This window comes from Camelus ferus, chromosome 1, assembly GCF_009834535.1.
Source record: "Camelus ferus isolate YT-003-E chromosome 1, BCGSAC_Cfer_1.0, whole genome shotgun sequence".
Taxonomy (NCBI): domain Eukaryota; kingdom Metazoa; phylum Chordata; class Mammalia; order Artiodactyla; family Camelidae; genus Camelus; species Camelus ferus.
This window is the reverse complement of record NC_045696.1, coordinates 60,468,148-60,486,525: the sequence shown is the minus strand read 5'-3', so window position 1 is coordinate 60,486,525 and position 18,378 is coordinate 60,468,148. Positions and strand designations below refer to the sequence as shown.

The window sequence follows — 18,378 nt, the reverse complement described above, 5'->3', positions numbered from 1 at the left end:
TATTTGTCCTTTAGACTACTTAAAGATTTTGAGAAATCAGATTCTTGTTCCTTTGTCCAGTATTTATTCTAGACTTACGATACTACCTGGTACCAGGGAAGACAGGGTTAGCAAGTATGAATTATATTTTTATTTTATTTACTTTGCTGTTTATATGAGCTGTGTTTGGGCTGTACATTTAGGTGAAGTTTTCTCCCTAGATGATAATCTTAGTAAATAAGAGTATTTATATTTCGTTTATTTACTCTCTGAAAGCTATTATCAAAGTAGTGCCTATTACCTACCTGATTGATTTGGGAAAGAGGTGACTAAACTGAAACATAGTTAATGCACTTGCTAATATTGTGGGCCCTTTATGTTGGGTGGGTATGTGTGTTTATTTTACACTACCTGATAATAAAAGTTGGTTTTAACAAACCATACCAGTGCTTTGACATTCTTTGAGATGAAGTTTCTTTGTATTTCATGATTATTGTTATGCTAGTTCCTCAAGTAATACAGTGGAGTATAAATTTACAGCAACCAAGTTAGAAGGGCAGATTTAATATTGCCTGTTTTTTCTATAATAATGGGAAAAATAAGATAATTATTCAATAGTCTCTTGTTCTTATCATGACCTCTAAATTTATTTATCATGTGCAACTCTTTAAGGGTATATTATTTTAGCAAATTTAAAAGCATTTGTAAAAAAATAAAATTTTATTATACAAAGTTTTCAGATTAGAGATAAATGTAAAGTGAAAAAAAAACTGGTAATTTCACCACCCAGTGATAATATTATATTGTTAGCATTTTAGATATTTCCCCAAATTTTCAAATTTTTTTTAAGAATATTTTTTGACCATGTGGATTTTTTTGGAATTCCAGCAGACTTTAGCTTTTTGTTAAAGTATAATAACTGACAGAAATGTGTGCATATCATAGATACACATCTTCAACTTTACAAAGTGAGTACATTTGTGCAGTCAGCATTCAGCTGAAGAAAACACATTGTCAGCTCCCAGATACCCCCACTTTCCTGCCACCGGTCAGCAGCCCTGTCACCCAAGGGTAGCCATTATTCTGATTTTATTTTTAAGAAACACTTTATTGAGATATAATTTATATACAATAAAATTCACCCATTCTAAGTGTACAATTTAGTGATTTTTAGTAAATTTACTGAGTGGTGCAGCCATCACTGTAGTTTTAAAATATATGTGTCAATATATTTTAACCAGTTTCCTTTTGTTGAATACATAGTGTTAATTCTAGTTTTTCACCATTGAAACACTATTATTGTGATTTTCCATGTGCATCTTTATATGCGTTTCTGATTTCATCAGGATTGGTCCCCAAAATTATAATCACCAGTTCAAAGAATATGTGCATTTTGATACATAGTACTAAATTGCCTTTGAAAATAGTTGAACTGCTTTATACTCCCATTGTGAGTAGAAGAGTGTCTTTTTTCCCCCCTGCCACTTCAACCTTGGATGTATTTTTAAAGCGTTATTATCAGTTTGGTGGATAAAATATGGTATCTTGATTTTAATGTTCATTTCTTTAATTACTACTGCAAGTAGTTGTTATTTTATATATTTAGTGACTATTTGTAATTTTTCTTTATGATTTGCCTGGTAGTGTTCTATCAGTTTTTCTCTTAATGTATCTTTTTATTTTTTATTTTTAAGACATTTTAATATAGTAAGAGATATAGATCCTTCTGGTGTTACGAATACTTTCTCCCAACTTGCTTTATATCAGGCTCATTTTTCATAATGAAACAGATTAGAATTTTGTGCCTTAATGCCAAAAATGAAAATTAGTGTTTTACTATACCAGACTTTGGAAACTTATCTTGGTAATTTTTAAATTGGAGGCAATACTGAATTATATGAATTAAAACTTTTCTGTTAGTGTGTACCTTTCATAATTTGAAATTTAAAAAATTCAAGTAGACATATAAAACTAATTTATTATGCTTTGTTGCCAAACTTGGTCTTTCTAGGCAGTTATACTTAAGCATGAACATTGACGACAAACTGGAAGGATTATTTCTTAAATGTGGCGGCATAGACGAAATGCAGTCTTCCAGGGCAATGGTTGTAATGGGTGGAGTGTCTGGCCAGTCTACCGTGTCTGGGGAACTGCAGGAGTCGGTGCTTCAAGATCGAAGTATGCCTCACCAGGAGATCCTTGCTGCAGATGAAGTGTTACAAGAAAGTGAAATGAGACAACAGGATATGATACCACATGATGAACTCATGGTCCATGAGGAGACAGTGAAAAATGACGAAGAGCAGATGGAAACACATGAAAGACTCCCTCAAGGACTACAGTATGCACTTAATGTACCTGTAAGTAATTCCTTTATAAGATATTAAACTTACAGTTAGAAACGTAATTCATTTTATATTAGGTAATACTACAAGTTATTGAAGAAATTTCAGAAAATGTTTAAAGGCTAAATATAAATAGTTCAAATGGATGTTCTTATGTAGATATACTAAATATTGACAAAAATCATAATTGAAAAGGCAAAAGAAACTTTTTGTATTATATATATTCTAGAAATGTATGTTTTCCAGGACAACATTTATTTACCAGGATTACTGTGTATTAAATTTTAAAGTGCTTAATTTTAAAAGATACTTTGTTTTACCTTCTGGATTTCTCCTTAAAGAAGATTGAATCTTGAGTATAACTAGAAAAAGATGTACACTCAAGAATTTTTCCTTCAAGTTCTGTAACTTGGGCAGCTCCTGCCTTCTTTATTTTTTCCATTATCTTTTAAAAATATATCAGCCTGTTAATCTTTCCTGTTTATCCTAGGTGTCATAGTTAATCACCTAAGGTATTCTTTTGTAGGCACCCATAACTTTTTTGGTGCCTTTTTTTTTCAATTCAGATGAACATTTATTGAGCCCATATTAAATGGGACACAGTTAAGAGATGTCTCTCTTCTGTCTGTGTACAGTTTTTGCCACTGTCTTCAAGTGGGTACATCCTATGCCTCACTAGTCTTTTGCAGTTACTCAAGCTCCTATGATGGAATGGTAGTCTTTTTCAGAGACTCAGAATCTTAGTAAGTCATGGTTAGCAGAATGATGGTCACAGCTAATGGAGAACTTCATTTTCAATAACAAACCAGCCAACCACTGAGCTGGACTTGTGGCTTCCCATGAAAATGCTGGGCTTAATCTGGTGCTTCAGTCACAGACTCTTTGGAATAATCATCAGTGACATCTTCATAATCTTCACTCCAAAAGTTTTCTATGTGAAGCAAATCATAATCAACTGTGGCCTCAGTGACTTGTTCCTCAGAGCTAAATGTGTTTAATTCCACATTGGTAGGAAATGGTGAAAGTCTATTCTCCAAACACAAGTCAGTGGCTGTTTCTGCATCTTCAGTGATGTCTTGGTCACTGGTCAAGTCTAGTAGGTCAGTGATGATTTTTGGTCAGTGATGAATTCTAGGAGTAGTGTGGGGTAAGTCATAGCCAGGACAAACCAGGCAGAGTGGAGCAGGGCCTTCCTGAGCATGGTGTTGATATAGGCGGGGAACATGAAATGCTCAAGAAGGTAAGGAGGCTGAGTGTTTTTTTGCCTTCTTGAATTTTTGTTTTACCTGATGACCAGCAGAACTACAACTATAATGTAATTCTCTTCTATTCTTTATGTGATATTAAAGCAGGGTCCTTTTAGTACTTCTAATGTACTGTGCTTTTTCTTTTGCTTTAGGACCTTCATATATCCTACTTACAATATTCCCCTCAGTCATAACCCCTCCCTGTTTTTTAACCTAGTTACTGCTTCATCATCATCAGCCTTCCACTTCTGTCCAGTCCAGATTGAATTCCTGCAATAGAGACTTGTTCACTGTCTGTCTCTGATAGATTGTTGGCTCTATGAGTGCATGAATTTTGTCTTATTTGTCATTATGTGCCAGGTGTTGGCACACGGTGTGAATAAATAGATAGCTACTTACAGTTGTGTTCTTATACGTGTGCTCACCAACTTTTATTCCAATACCCTTTATTCAGCCTATTAATGTAATGGATTACATTAATTAATTTTTAAGTGTTGGATCAGTCTTGTCTTGCATATCTGGAATAAATCCCACTTGGTTGTGGTGTATAATTCTTTTTATACATTGTTTGATTCAGTTTGCTATTTTCCGTTGAGGATTTTTGCATCTATGTTCATGTGATATGTTGGTTGAATTTTCTTTTCTTGCTATACCTTTATCTGGTTTTGATGTTAGAGTTATCCTAGCCTCATAGGATGAGTTAGAGGTACTCCCTCTGCTTCAGTCTTCTGGAAGAGACTGTAGAGAATTGATATAATTTCTGCGTTAAATGTTTGGTAGAATTCAGTGAATCCATACCTGGTACTTTCTTTTTTGGAACGTTATTAATTACTAATTCAATTTCTTTAATAGCTATAGACCTATTCAGATTGTTTCTTCTTGTATGAGTTTTGGCAGATTGTGTCTTCCAAGGAGTTGGTTCAGTTCATCTAGGTTATCAGATTTGTGGGCATAGAGTTAGTTGTTCGTAGTATTCCTTTATTATCCTTTTAATGTCCATGGGTTCTGTAGTGATGTCCCCAATTTTATTTCTGATATGAGTAATTTATGTCTTCTTTTTCTTCTTAGTATGGCTAGAGGCTTGCTGTGCCCCCCCCTTAATATCTTAACAGTTTTTAAGCATACAGTATTACATGCAGTATATGCATACAGTTAACTGTATTCACATTGTTGTACAGTAGATCTCTAGAACTGTTTCATCTTGCAAAACTTGACTCTCTATATCCACTGAACAACAATACCCAATTTTCACCTCCCACCAGTAGAGGCTTACCATTTTTATAGAGAACTGGCTTTTGATTTTTTCTTTTGCTTTCCGGTTTTGAATTTTGTTGATTTCTGCTCTAATTTTTTTGAGAGAGTGGTGATTAGGTTTGTTTGTATGTTTATTTGCTTATTTATTTAAATGGAGATACTGGGGATTGAACCCAGGACCTCATGCATGCTGGGCATGCACTCTACCACTGAGATAGATATATATATATATATATATATATATATATATATATATATACCCTGTTCCTCCACTGACTTATACCCTCCCCACCACTGAGCTGTACCCTCCCCCTACTCTTAATTTATATGATTTCTTTTGTTATTTTGGATTTAATTTGCCCTTTTTTCTCCCTCGTTTTCAAAAGTGGAAAGTTAGATGACTGATTTTAGATCTTCTTTTCTAATACATGTAATACTGCATTCAGTGATACAAATTTAAGCACTGTTTTCACTGTCCCACAAATTTTGATAAGTTGTATTTTTTTTTCATTTAGTTAGATTTATCTTTCAGTTTCTCCTGAGATTTCAAGTATCTTTGATCCATGTGTCATTTGGAAGTATATTGTTTAATCTCCCAAGTATTTTTGTGTTTTCCAGCTGTTTTTCTGTTACTGATTTCTAGTTTAATTTCATTGTGGTCTGAGAGTGTATATTGTATGATTTCCTGTTCTTGTAAATTAATGAAGTTGTGTTTTATGGCCCTGAATGTGATCTGTCTTGGTGAATGCTCTATGTGAGTTTGAGAAGAATTAGTGTTTTGCTGTTGAATAAAGTAATCTGTTGGTTGCAGTGGCCTTCTTATTGGATTGAGTGTAGCCTGAGCCTTGTCCAATCTGTATTTCAGATAGTTTCTATGGTGATCTTTCCAAAATGAGTTTCATACTTATCACTCCACTACCAAAATGTTTTCAGAGGTTTCTTGTTGCTAAACAGCTGAAATGTACTCTTTTGCTTGGGCTGAAACAGCCTTTGTAATCAGGTCTCTTCTTATCTAGACTCTGTGTACAGTAGGTCAAGCCCCTCTCCCCACTTCATACCTTAACCACATCGAATTACTTTAGTTGCCCAGGTTTAATATGATTTTTTTCCTATTATTTCTGTACATGTTGTATGTACTTGTAATATTCTTTGTCTGGCAATCTGCCGTTTTTTCACTTCTCAAAACTCTCTTTTGTGTAATTTTCATTTCTTTGCTTCCAAGACCATAAGGTCTCTTTTGTATTTTAACTTTGTGTTCTCAATAACTGGGTTATAGTAGGCAATCAAGTATTTTTTGAGTGAAAAAAATTTTTTTTTAATTAAGGAAAATTTTTAAGTGAAATGCTGTCAGATCCTAAATTTATAGTTCAGAGCATTGACAGCTGCATAAACTTGTGTAACCCACAGCACATCAAGATACAGAATATTTTCCTCATCCTAGAAAGTTTCTTTGTGTTTCTTTCTGGTCAGTCCTCTCCACAACAATTGTTTTGATTTTTTTTTTCCCATCAAAGATTAGTGTTGTCCCTTGAGAACTTTATGTGAATGGGATCATATGTAACTTGTGTCCAGCTTCTTTTGCTCAACATAGTGTTTCTGCAGTTTTCAGTGTTGGTTGAATGTATCAGTAAATAGTTAACTCCTTTTCATTGTTGATTAACACTGTTGTTTTATTATCCTGAAGTTTTGTTTATTTCCCTTTTTATGGTTATTTGCTATCTCGAGTTTCAGCCTTTATGAATAAAGCTGCTATGAACATTTTTGTACAAGTTTTTTAAATTTTGGGGGTTATATTTTTATAGAAATTAAACTATTTCTCTTCTGTTTTCATTTTGTTTGATATAGTGTCTCTTTGTCACCAGTATTACTCTTGATTGCTGTTATTTTAATAGGGAATCTTGATCATGTAGTGTTAAGTCCTCTGATTTTATATTTTTGCAAGATTGCTGTGACTATTGTAGTTTGTTTGCATTTTCATATAAAATGTAGAATATACATATAAATGCAGCCTTTCAGTTTTTATAAACTGAGCTCTCTGGGTTTTGATTGGGATCACATTGATTATATATATATTGACTTGATGAAAATCAACATCTAAAAAATAGAGTCTTCCAATCCATGAACATATGTTGCTACTTATTTAGCTTTTCTTTAATTTCTCTTAGCATTTGTTCTATAGTTTTCATTGTATAGTTACTAAACATATTTATTCGTTAAATTTACCCATGTTTCATGTTTCAGATGCAACTGTAAATGTTAAAAAAAATTTCAGTGTCTAATTGTTTATGAGTATATAGAAATGCAGTTGATGCTTTTTATATTGGCCGTGTATCCTGTGACTTTGTTATATGTCCTTATTAATTCTAGTAATTATTTTGTTAGATTCCTTAGGTTTATTCACAGTCATTGTGCATAGATTTTACATTTTCCTTTCCAATCTGTATGCTTTTTACTTCTTTTTTCTTCCTTATTGTATTGACTAGGCCTTCAGTACAGTGTTGAATAGAAATAGTAAGAGTAGATATCTTTGCTTTATTCTTGATCTTCAGGGGACTGCATTCAGTTTTTTACCATTAAGAATTGTTTTAGCTATAGATTTTTCATAGATGATCTTTATTAGGTAGAAGTTTTCTTTCTAGTTTGTTGAGATTTTGTTTTAAACTACAAATGGATATATAGCATCATCAGATGTTTTTTCTGCGACTATTAGATGATCATATATTTCTCCCCTTTTCTTAATATAGTGAATTTATTGATTGATCTCAAATGTTAAACCAACTCTGCATTCCTATGATAAACCACGCTTGGTCATGATGTGTAATCCTTTTTATAGATGTTGTTGGATTCAGTTTACTAATTTTTTTTTAGGTGTTTTTGGGCAGGGGTAGGGGAGGTAATTGGGCTTATTTATTTAATTATTTTTTACTGGGGATTGAACCTTGGACCTTCTGCATGCTAAGCATGTGCTCTGTCTACCATTTGAGCTATACCCTCCCCCCTCAGTTTACTAGTTTTTTTGTTTTTTTTTTAATGTTTATGTGTATGTTTATAAGGGATACTGGTTTTCTTGCAGTCTTTGTTTTAGTTACACTGGCCTCTAAAAATGAGATAGGAAGTAGTTCCCTCTATTTTCTGAAAGAGTTTGTGTAAGATTGGAATCATTTGTCATACATATTTGATAGGCTTCACCATTAAAACTAATCTGGGGCTGAGTTTTCTTTGTGGGAAAATTTCTACTTCCAAATTCAATTTTTAAAACATATATAAGACAACTCAGAATTTAAAATTTTTTCTTGATTCAGTTTTCATAGCATATTTTTCAAAGAATTTGTCCATTTCTTCATTTTTTAATTGAACAAAAGTTTTCATGATATTTTCCTAATTCTTTTACTGTCTAAAAGGATCTGTAATTATTCTTTCTCATTCCTGCTAGTGCTAATTTGTCTTTTCCTTCATTAATCTGGATAGAGATTTATCAGTTTTACTAGTCTTTTCAAAGAATCAAGTTTTGGTTTTACTGATTCTCGCTGTTGTTCATTTTGATTTTCATTCATCTTTACTCTGTTATTTGTTTCCTTCTACTTTATTTTTAATTTGCTCTTTTTTTTTTTAGCTTTTTAAAGTAGAAGGTCAGATGACTTATTTTAGACTTTTCTTTGGTTTTGATGTATTCGAAGTTCTAAATTTCTCTTAACTTCCTTTGTGATTTCTGTTTAACCTATGAGTTAATTAGAAATGTTTTGCTTAATTTCTGAATGTTTTGAAATTTTCCAGGTATCTTTTTGTCATTGATAGTTAATCACCGTGGTGAGAGAATGTACATGTATGATTTCAGTCCTTTTTAGCTTTATTGAGACTTGTTTTAAGGCCTACCATATGATTAGTTGGTGAACGCTCTGTATTCACTTGAAAAGAATGTGGAGTCTGGCTGCTGTTGGGTGGGTTATTTTTGTAAATGTCAGTTAGGTCAAGTTGGCTAGTTGTGTTCTTCAGCTCTTTTATATCCTTACTGATGTACTTGTTCTCTAGCTGTTGAAGTTTGTTTGCGGAAAGACCCAGTTCAAAATTATATGTTGCATTAGTTGTCGTGTCTCTTTGGTTTTCTCTGGTCTGGGTTAATTTCTCACTTCTAAAATTTTGTGATCATCATACATGAAAATTACAAACTGTTTTGTAGGATGTCTTTCAGTTCTGGTTTATTTGATTTTTCCTCTTTGCTCGATTTAAGTTACTACCTTTGGCAGGTGAATTGCAAAAAGGGGATTGCTGTGTTCTCTCCGTACTGCATTCTAACAGGTGGCACATGATTTTTATTTGCCCCCTTCTGATGATGGTTCACTTTGATCAGTTAATTAAGGTGATGTCTGCCAGATTTTGCCAGTGTAAAGTTAGTCTTATTTCATCATACTTTTTGATTTATTCATTTATTTTTTGTGTTTCAATATGGATTTAGGAGTTTTATTCACTGGGTTAAAATCTATTACTGTGATTATTTTAATGCTTGGTTTAAGATTTGGCCGATCAGAGCCATTTCATGGTGGCTTCTGTGTTCTTTTGACATGTCCCATCAATCTTTGAGAACTTTCTTGCCTTCTTTAATGAGATGTTCTAGGCTTATCTTATATTTTTGCTGCCTCTTCCCTGAAATCAGCCACTTCTCTAAGCAGCCCCAGTTCATTTTAGTGGAGAATGGTATTTTGAAGCTAAGATCTAGGTGCTCAGTATGCTGCTTATTGCTGTTGGGGTATAGCTTTCAGGGCTGTCAGTGGACAAAACCAGAGAAAATATGTATATATATGTACTTACATACATTTATCTGTATGTACGTACACACATTTATATCTATAATTATCTGTTTATCTTTAAGTATTGAAAACCACAAGTTCACACTGATGCCTCCAATTATAGTCTATTACCATGGAGTACATTTTAGTTTTCTCACTTCCATGTTTAAAACTCCTTTCTCAGATTGTTAGAAACCTGACTTCTGATCCTTAATATATTTACTTATTTTATCAGACCCTTCCCCGCCACCCTCATCTCTGTATAACCATTTTTTCCTCAACACTGCTGCCCTTCCCCCACCTTCCCTTCTTACTCTGCACAGCTCCCGTACTTCATGGTACTGTGTGCCACCCCTTGCCTCCTGCATGGATGCCCTGCACCCCAGTATATACTTTGACAGTTTATGCTGCACCTCATTACCACATGGATCCCTCCATATATGCTGTGTTGCTCCAAGCCCACTCTTTGATCATTTACTCACTCCACTTAGTTTTGATAACCTTGCTCCAGGCTGCTCTTACCCCACAATGTCGACCCTTCTTTATATTGCTTGGGCTCTGATACCTTATGCTAAGTTGCCCTTTTATATGGAGAACTTCCTTTCTGCTTACACCCTGACATCTTGCTTTGGGCAGCCCTCCCATGCATATGCCCTCTTCATCCTGTCTGGGATGTGACACTTTGTTTTGATCCAGCTTAAACTTAGTTTTGAAGTTACATAGGTTCATAGGAAGTTGCCAAAATAATACAGAAAGGTTCCATGTACTTTTCACAGTTTCTCCTGAGTGTTTATATTTTATATAACTATAGTACAAAATATCAAAATCAGAAAATTGACATTGCTACGATATGTCCATGTTGTATACTTTATCATACATGTAGATATGTGTAACTACTGTGACAATCAAAATGCAGAGCTAATCCATCACAACAAAGATGTCTCTGGTGCTACCCCTTTGTAGCCACACCTCTTCTTCCCACTACCATTCCTAACCCCTGGCTATCCTACCCTAATCTATTTTCCATCTCTAAAACTTTGTCATTTTGAGAATATTGTATCAGTGGAATCACACAGTATGTGACCTTTGGGATTGACTTTTTTCACTTAACATAATGCCCTTGAGAACCATCTAAGTTGTATAGATCAGTAATTTGTTCTTTTTTATTATAGAGTATTCTACGGTGTGGTTATACCACAGTTTAAACATTTACTTATTGAGTGACATTTTAGTTATTTGCATTTGGCTATTACAGGTAAAGCTGCTGTGAACATTCATGAGTAGGTTTTTGTGTGAACATAGGTGTATGTTTCTCTAGGATTCAACACCCTGTTGTACCCTGCCACCGGATATAATGACTCGTAACATTGTGGTTTATGTCCTTCAGTGCTTTTTTGATATGCATACCATGCATAGGATCATGTTGCTTTTTATCTACTCTTTCCATTTAGCAGCATATTTTGAACTTTTCTCAACTCCTTATTCTTCTAATAACTTCCTAAATGCCTGCTTGATATTCCAAATTTTGGATAATCCATAATTGAGCCCTGTTACTCCTAATAGATAATGATAGATTTGAGTCCAGTTGGAGAGTGAATCAGTGAAAAGTTGTCTCATACCAAGTGGGCAGAATTTAGGATTTGTGTAACGTTACTTTATAGTAGACATAACAGAATGGGCAATTACATCTCTTCCTTGTTACTTATGCATGCCTGCTGATAAGGCAAAGTGGTGTGAAGGGCAGGTCTTGGGATCATGAATATACATTTTTTAGTTAAAGAGAGGGCATTGATCTAGAACAGCATGATCTGGGTCCCCCAAAGTGAAAACTTAAGCCACCAAGCCTTTCCTCCTTTCTAGATTTTATGCTCAAAGTCTTTTAAAAATAGATATTGGGTATGCTAATTTTTTTTCCTTTTATTTGCTCATTCACTTGGAAATCACAAAGTTTATTTCATACTAACTTTTTTTGTAAATTCAAAACAAAAAGTTGAGTTTTGTGTGTTCTTAAATTGTTAATAATTTAGATTTTGTAGCCTATGTAAACTCCCTATTTTGTGACATTTGAAGTAAAAGTTCTTCATCTGTGATAACTGTTAGTTTTTAGGATTCATCTTGACCTTACTACTCTAAATCAGTCACCCAGATTCAACTCAGTGGGTCTACATTTTCAACAGCAATCTGCAGACCAACTTTTGAATATTTGTAGTTTGCTCATTAGAACTTTGTTTTCTTATGTTAGAAATTTGAATTAAAATGAACTAAAACTAGTATTTCAGTTCCTTAGTTGCATTAGGCACAGTTCAAATGCTTATGCAGTGAGTGGCTTCTGTATTAGACAGCATAGATAAAGAATATTTCCATCATTGCAGGAAGTTTTATTTATTTATTTTACAGTATTAGAAAGCCTCTCAACTCAAAAACTAAATTTATTTCAGAAATTTGAAAAAGATACATTTGATTTATCCTTTTAATTATAGCTATAGAAGAGGAATTGGGAACTTTATGTTCTGTATTTTTCCAGTTTGTTGTCAAGTATGTTGAAGAGTAAAAGACATGTTTGTATTGACAAAATGGAGCAAATTGTAATTCAGAATGACATATGCCACATTTGTTTTCTAGAAGGCTGCTGGAGTACACCTGAACAAAAGGATTTTATAAATTAGGAACTATAAAAAATTGTGTTCATTTAAGATATAATAAAATGTAAAGTATTTCAGGTATTGGTAACTCCTGAAAAAATATACTTTTAACATTTGTGTAGCATTTTATTTTAGTCTTGAGTTTCTGTGCTGTAAAACAGCATGAATAAAGTTGTAGTCATCCTTTTATACATTTTATATTTATGATTATTTTGTTTAATGGCCTAGGAAACTCAAAATGTATTTGGCAATTGCTGTAAGACCTCTTTTGTTTTTAGTTTTTAAATTTCCTTAAATCCTATCGTTAGTTTAAGGAGGGTTGTTTAAATATTTTTCAAAAATATCTAATTTCCTAATACCTCTTTCTCCAGTTGATAAAAAACCTGATACAGTGATGCTAGGAATTTGAGTATAGGTCTTGTAATAAGTGAATTTCTTCTCCTGTTAAAAAGAAAAAAGGAATAATTTTATCCATGTCAGTGATTTTAAGATACTATTTTTTGTCACAAGATTACATTTATTGATAACATGATCTTTCACAGTCATCCTGGAAGGTGACAAATCTATTTGACTCTTATTTCTTTGCTTAAATAGTCATTGGTAGGGTATGTTTCTTCCTCTCTTTTTGGTTAACTCCCAACTTGTTATCCCTATTATATTGTATACTTTTCCAGCAAAGTTATTTGTTAGTTGTAGGCAGTTCTGATTACCAATGCATTTCTTTTTAAGTTCATTTGAGGCATTCAGAAGTAGCTTTATGTTCATTGGCTATCTGGTCTTTGTCTATTGAGGTGATTACATTGGCTTTTATTGGGGCTATATGCCTTAAGAAGTGCTTTTTTCCTGCATTCAAATGCTTCTTACTTCAGCATAATCTTTGGATATCATTTTAAGAAATAGATTTATTAATTGAGATCACTTAAAAGAGAGTAGATGGCAGTTTATACAAATTCTCGGGTTTTTTTTTTTTTAACAAGATTTTACTTGCTTATATGCAATTTAAAATGGATTCCTATTTGATAGGAATAAGTATTCGAGCAGAAAATATAGAGTGAGTAATATTGCTTTATAGTTTTTCCTGGTGAGAGTCATGTTACTGCTTACTGTTAATGATTTCAACTCACCTGGTAGGTAGATAGTGTTAGGTAGCTAACCCAAAATGTTCTATTTTTCAGTATCCTCAGTGCTCTTAAAGTTGTTTGATTTAGTTTATCTTTTTCTTTTTCCTGTAGTTGAACATGAATTGTTAAGAGAAGATTTCTTTCTATATAACATTAATAACATAACCAGTCTTCTAACACTTTTCATGTAGTTCTGTCTGATCTTTGATATCTAATTGATTGATCTAGAATTGTGAGACGGTGGTACTGAATGAGAGTTACACTCTTACTTTGATCAGTGTGATTTCCCAAATTGAAAATCATTGTATACAAGGCTGTGACAGGGTCAGTCTAGCTAGATCAATCTCACAGATGTCTACTTAGGTCTTTTTTCTAATTGTATGATGAAGTGCATTATAAAAGGACAACATAGTCATTGTAAAAATTAAAACAATTTCGAAGAGAAGAAAGAAAAAAGTAAAAGTTCCTTGTTTCTAACATTTGCTTACTCTGATTCTAAACAGCTAACTACTAATACTGATATCCTGGAAATTTAGAATTTATGGACAAAACATACAGAATGTGTGTGTGTATTTATTCTATGTACTATGTTTTGTAAATATTTATCTTATGAACGTATACATATATTTTGTTTTACATAAATTAGATGTACTTTGCTTTTGAAATCTGCATTACTTAATAGCATCTTGTAGAAATTTCCATGTTACTGCATATAAAGCTTACTTATTTTAATGAGTGATTAAATGGTGTGCCTTATTTTCTTTAACCACTTCCCTCTTGATGGATATTTATTTTATTACTAGATATGTTTGAATGAAATAATGATGAAAGGATCATGCTTGTATATATAGATGTCTGTATGGTACAAGCATGTTTCTTGTATTTATCTATTTATGTATCTACACATTTGTAACACTTTTTCTGGGTGTATATCTTTATTGAAATACAACATTCATACAGAAAATACACAAGTTGTAAGTGATAAGTTTCCTTAAAAATGAACATACTTGTGTAATCACTATGCAGATTAAGATGTAGAACATTATCAGTATCCCAGGGGCCCTCCCCCTCTTCTGTCTCTTAGTTACAACCCTCCTCTAATTCCTAAAGATAACCTCAACACTTTTATCGTGGTCAATTAGCTTTACCTGACTTTGAATTCAATATAAATAGAATCATATACTATCTACTCTAATGTCTGATGTCTTTGTTTTATGTTATGAGATACATCCATATTATTGCATGTAGTAGTTGTTTATTTTCATTTCTGTATAATTGTCAGTTGTGTGAATATATCAAAATTTATTCTAGTATAATAGGCATGTAGATTGTTTCAGGATGTTGGCTGTTGGGAAAAGTGCTGCTGCAAGTATTCTTGAAAGTATCTTCTGGTGCATGTGCATACTCATTTCTGTGGGCTATATATTTAGGACTGAATTTGCTGGGTATGTGTATGTTCAGCTTTAGGAAATACTGTCAGAAGTTTTTCTAAGTAGTTTTGCCAATTTATACTAATTGCTCAGTATCCTTGATATTTGGAATTGTCAGTACTTAAATGTTAGCCATTTTGGTGATTTGGTAATAGTATTGCAGTGTGATTTTAGGTTGCATTTTGCTGATAACTAATGAAATTTAGTGCCTTTTGTATTTACTGGCAATTTGAATGTTATTTTTTGTAAGGTGCATATTTATCTTGCCCACTTTTCTATTAGATTCTTTCTGTTCCAGATTTGTAGTATTTCTTTATCTTTGCAAAGATAATCTATTGCAATTATCTTTTCTACTCTGATTTGCCATTTTACTCTTTTAATATACAGAAGTCAGTTTTTTTTTTTTTTCAGAAGTCAATGTTAATGAAGTTCAGTTTATAAGTCTTCCTTTTGGTTAGTGTTTTGTGTATCTTGTTTAGGAATTCTTTGCCCACCCCAAGGTTATGAAGATAATTTCCTTTGTTGACTTCTAGATGCCTTATGGTTTTCTTCTCCCATCTAGTTCAACAGTCTATTTGGAATTCATTTTTGCTGATATGTGAGATAGAGATCAAGATTTATTTGATGGCTTTTTCTTTTTTTTTCCCCACTCACCCATAGAAATTTTTTCAGTTTAATTTTGCTGGCTTAATGTTTCAATTCTTAGAACAACTTAGTATATTAAGATAATAGTAAATAGGTATTTCTTTGATTAATACTAGGGATTTGTACTAAGACTGGACTTACTGTCTTTTTAGGATTATAAAGTAACACATACTTGTTGAGAAAATGAAAAAAATTTTAAACTATAAAGAAGATTAAAAAATTGCTATCATCTCACTTCTCTAGGATAATCACTACTAACATTTACTTGTTAGCATTTTAGTATTTCCTTTTTTGTTTGTCTTTCTGCGTATTTGCATGTTTGTATCAAAATTGCTGCATATGTATCTGTATAAAATTATAAAAATATATTTATCTACATATTTATCTATATATCACTTAACTTTAAACCATAAGCATTTCACTATGTCATTATTATTATTTGAAAATAAGATTTCTGATTACTGTATGTTATATAGCTGTATTGTAATTTCTCTCACTATTTCTTTACTGGGCATTAGACTGTTGGCAGTTTATTCACTATCATAAATAATATTGTGATGTTACATGTAGACATTGTTGTCATGTGAGATTATTTCTTCAGTGTAGATTTCTTACGGCTCTTGACATATACTGACCAAGTTACAGTCTGCAAATTTTGATCATCATCTTCTCCCTCTAGTAGTGTATGAGATTCCCAACTTACTATCTTTGTAAATGATCTAGAGTAGAAAATGTGAAATATAGTTTCTAAAGTTATATATGATGTTGAGAAAAAAGAAAAACAACTAGACTCGGTCTCCACTTTAAGCTCCACTTGGAAGTGGAGAAGAAAAGTAAAAGATGTCTTTAGATAGGAGACTGGGATATAATATAGCATATTGAAAAGCAGGGGGGAAGAAAGAAAGGCAAGGAATTTGGAAGGAGGTTCTGATGTGAAAAAGATGTTATTTTTAGCAGTATTGAGTTTTAGGTAATAGGATGTCTAAGCGGAGATGTTCTGTAGAAATTGGTAGCCTTCTATGTATCCAGGCAATTACACATCTGCAACTATATAGTAATAATTAGTAACCAGAAATATTTGTTTAGAACTTGAAAGTTTTCAGGGTACTTTTAATGTAATCTCATTTGATTTTCTAATGCGTATAAGCTGGATATTTTTTAAATTAGTTATTGAAGTGTAGTTGATTTACAATATTAGTTTCAGGCATACAGCAAAGTAATTCAGTTACACGTATACATGCATACATATATATATTTTTTTTTCCTTTTCAGATTCTTTTCCACTTTAGGTTATTACAAGAAATTGAATATAGTTCCCTGTGCTATACAGTAGATCCTTGTTGTTTTTCTGTTTTATTTATAGTAACATGTAGTCTCTTAATCCCCATAAGCTGGATATTATTACTACCACTTATTAACAGATGAGGAAAAGATTATGATAATGGCATCAAGAATCAAGTATATACTGCTCTGTACTATAGTTGATGCCTTACATATATAATCTCTTTTAACTCTACAAAAAATGTGAGAATTATTCCCTCCATTTTGCAGGTGAAGACAGTTCCAAATGATTAAATTTTAGTTGTTTAGCCTCACATTGTTAATATTACTCTTTGGAATTAGATTGTGTTTCTTTAAATTCCAAGCCTGCACTTTTTTTGTTTTTCCATACTACTGAAGCCAAGTTCACCCAATAATAATTATAAGAATAGGATTGAAACTCAAGTCTTATGCTTCATCTGAATATTGTTGACTTTTTCTCCACTTTATCTTTTAAGTTATTTTCTTTCTCTTTAGCAGTAGGTGTTCCAGAACCGCTAGAAATTCTTTCCACATTTTGGCAGCAAACTACAATTTATATAAGGAAAAATGAAATACATTTGTGCAAAAATCATTTTAAAATAAGTTTGAATAGTTTAGATTTATTAAGAAGCAGTTAATGGAAATAACACTGGACTAAGAGATTTAAAATCTTGATTTAAGTCCTAGTGTTGAAATCTTAATAGCTTGAGTAAGACACTTCCCTGAAATTTTGTTTATTTATTGGTAACATGAGGGTAAAAAATAATTCACAGATCACAGTAATTAGGATCTCAGTTGCTGGATTTGGAAGACTTAGGTTTAAATTTTGGTGTCCCTTCTTAATTAATGGGATTTTAGGCAAATAACCTTTCTCAGCCTCTGTTTTCTTATTTTTAAATAAATAAGAGATGAAAATGTTAAGCTCTTAGTCTTACTGTAGGATTAAATGCAATAGATTATAGAGGATAAGAGACCATGTGTACCACCCCCTCAACCATTGTCTCCTTAACATCCAGGACAGTGCCTGGCACATGGTAAATGTTAGATAAATCTTAGTTACTATGCTAAGGAGGAAGAATCACAAATTTGTGGAGCACAATATAAATGCCGCATTTCTAAAAAACAGATTTATTGAGGTATACTTGATATACCAAAAAACCCTGCACATATTTAATGTATATAATTTGTAAGTTTGGGATGCCAAAAATTTTTGTAGTTAGAAGAATTAAAGTACAGAATAGTTTTTAAAAACTTTTTGAGTTTATTAAATTAATTAATTAATTAATTTTTTTTACTTGTCGTATGAGTTGAGGTTTCTCTTTTGACTCCTTTATTGTGGTATAGTTCCTGTACAGTAAACTACACGTATTTCATGTACAACTTGAATTTTGATAGATGTATACACCAGTGAAACCACTATGACACTCTAGATAGCTAACATTTCCATCACTCCCCACAAGGTGCAATTTTCCAATTCCCAATTTATCCCTTCCCACCCCCTTTACCCCCTGGTAACCATAAGTTTGCTCTCTATGCCCCTGAGTGTGTTTCTGTTTTGTAGATAAGTTTGTTTGTGTCCTTTTTTTAAGATTCCACGTATAAGCAATATCATATGGCATTTTTCTTTCT

General features: G+C 32.5%; 1 protein-coding gene across 5 annotated transcripts in view; it reads left to right on the top strand.

Annotated features, from left to right (window-relative positions):
• ZNF148 (zinc finger protein 148) overlaps window positions 1–18,378 on the top strand; it is a 106,479-nt gene that overhangs the window by 41,264 nt on the left and 46,837 nt on the right. For all 5 annotated transcript variants that reach the window (XM_032480853.1, XM_032480856.1, XM_032480854.1 and 2 more), the window contains one exon: window positions 1,991–2,339. In XM_032480853.1, coding sequence (XP_032336744.1) covers window positions 2,007–2,339 — 333 coding nt within the window. In that variant the 5' untranslated portion in view covers window positions 1,991–2,006. The remainder of the gene's footprint in view (window positions 1–1,990; window positions 2,340–18,378) is intronic.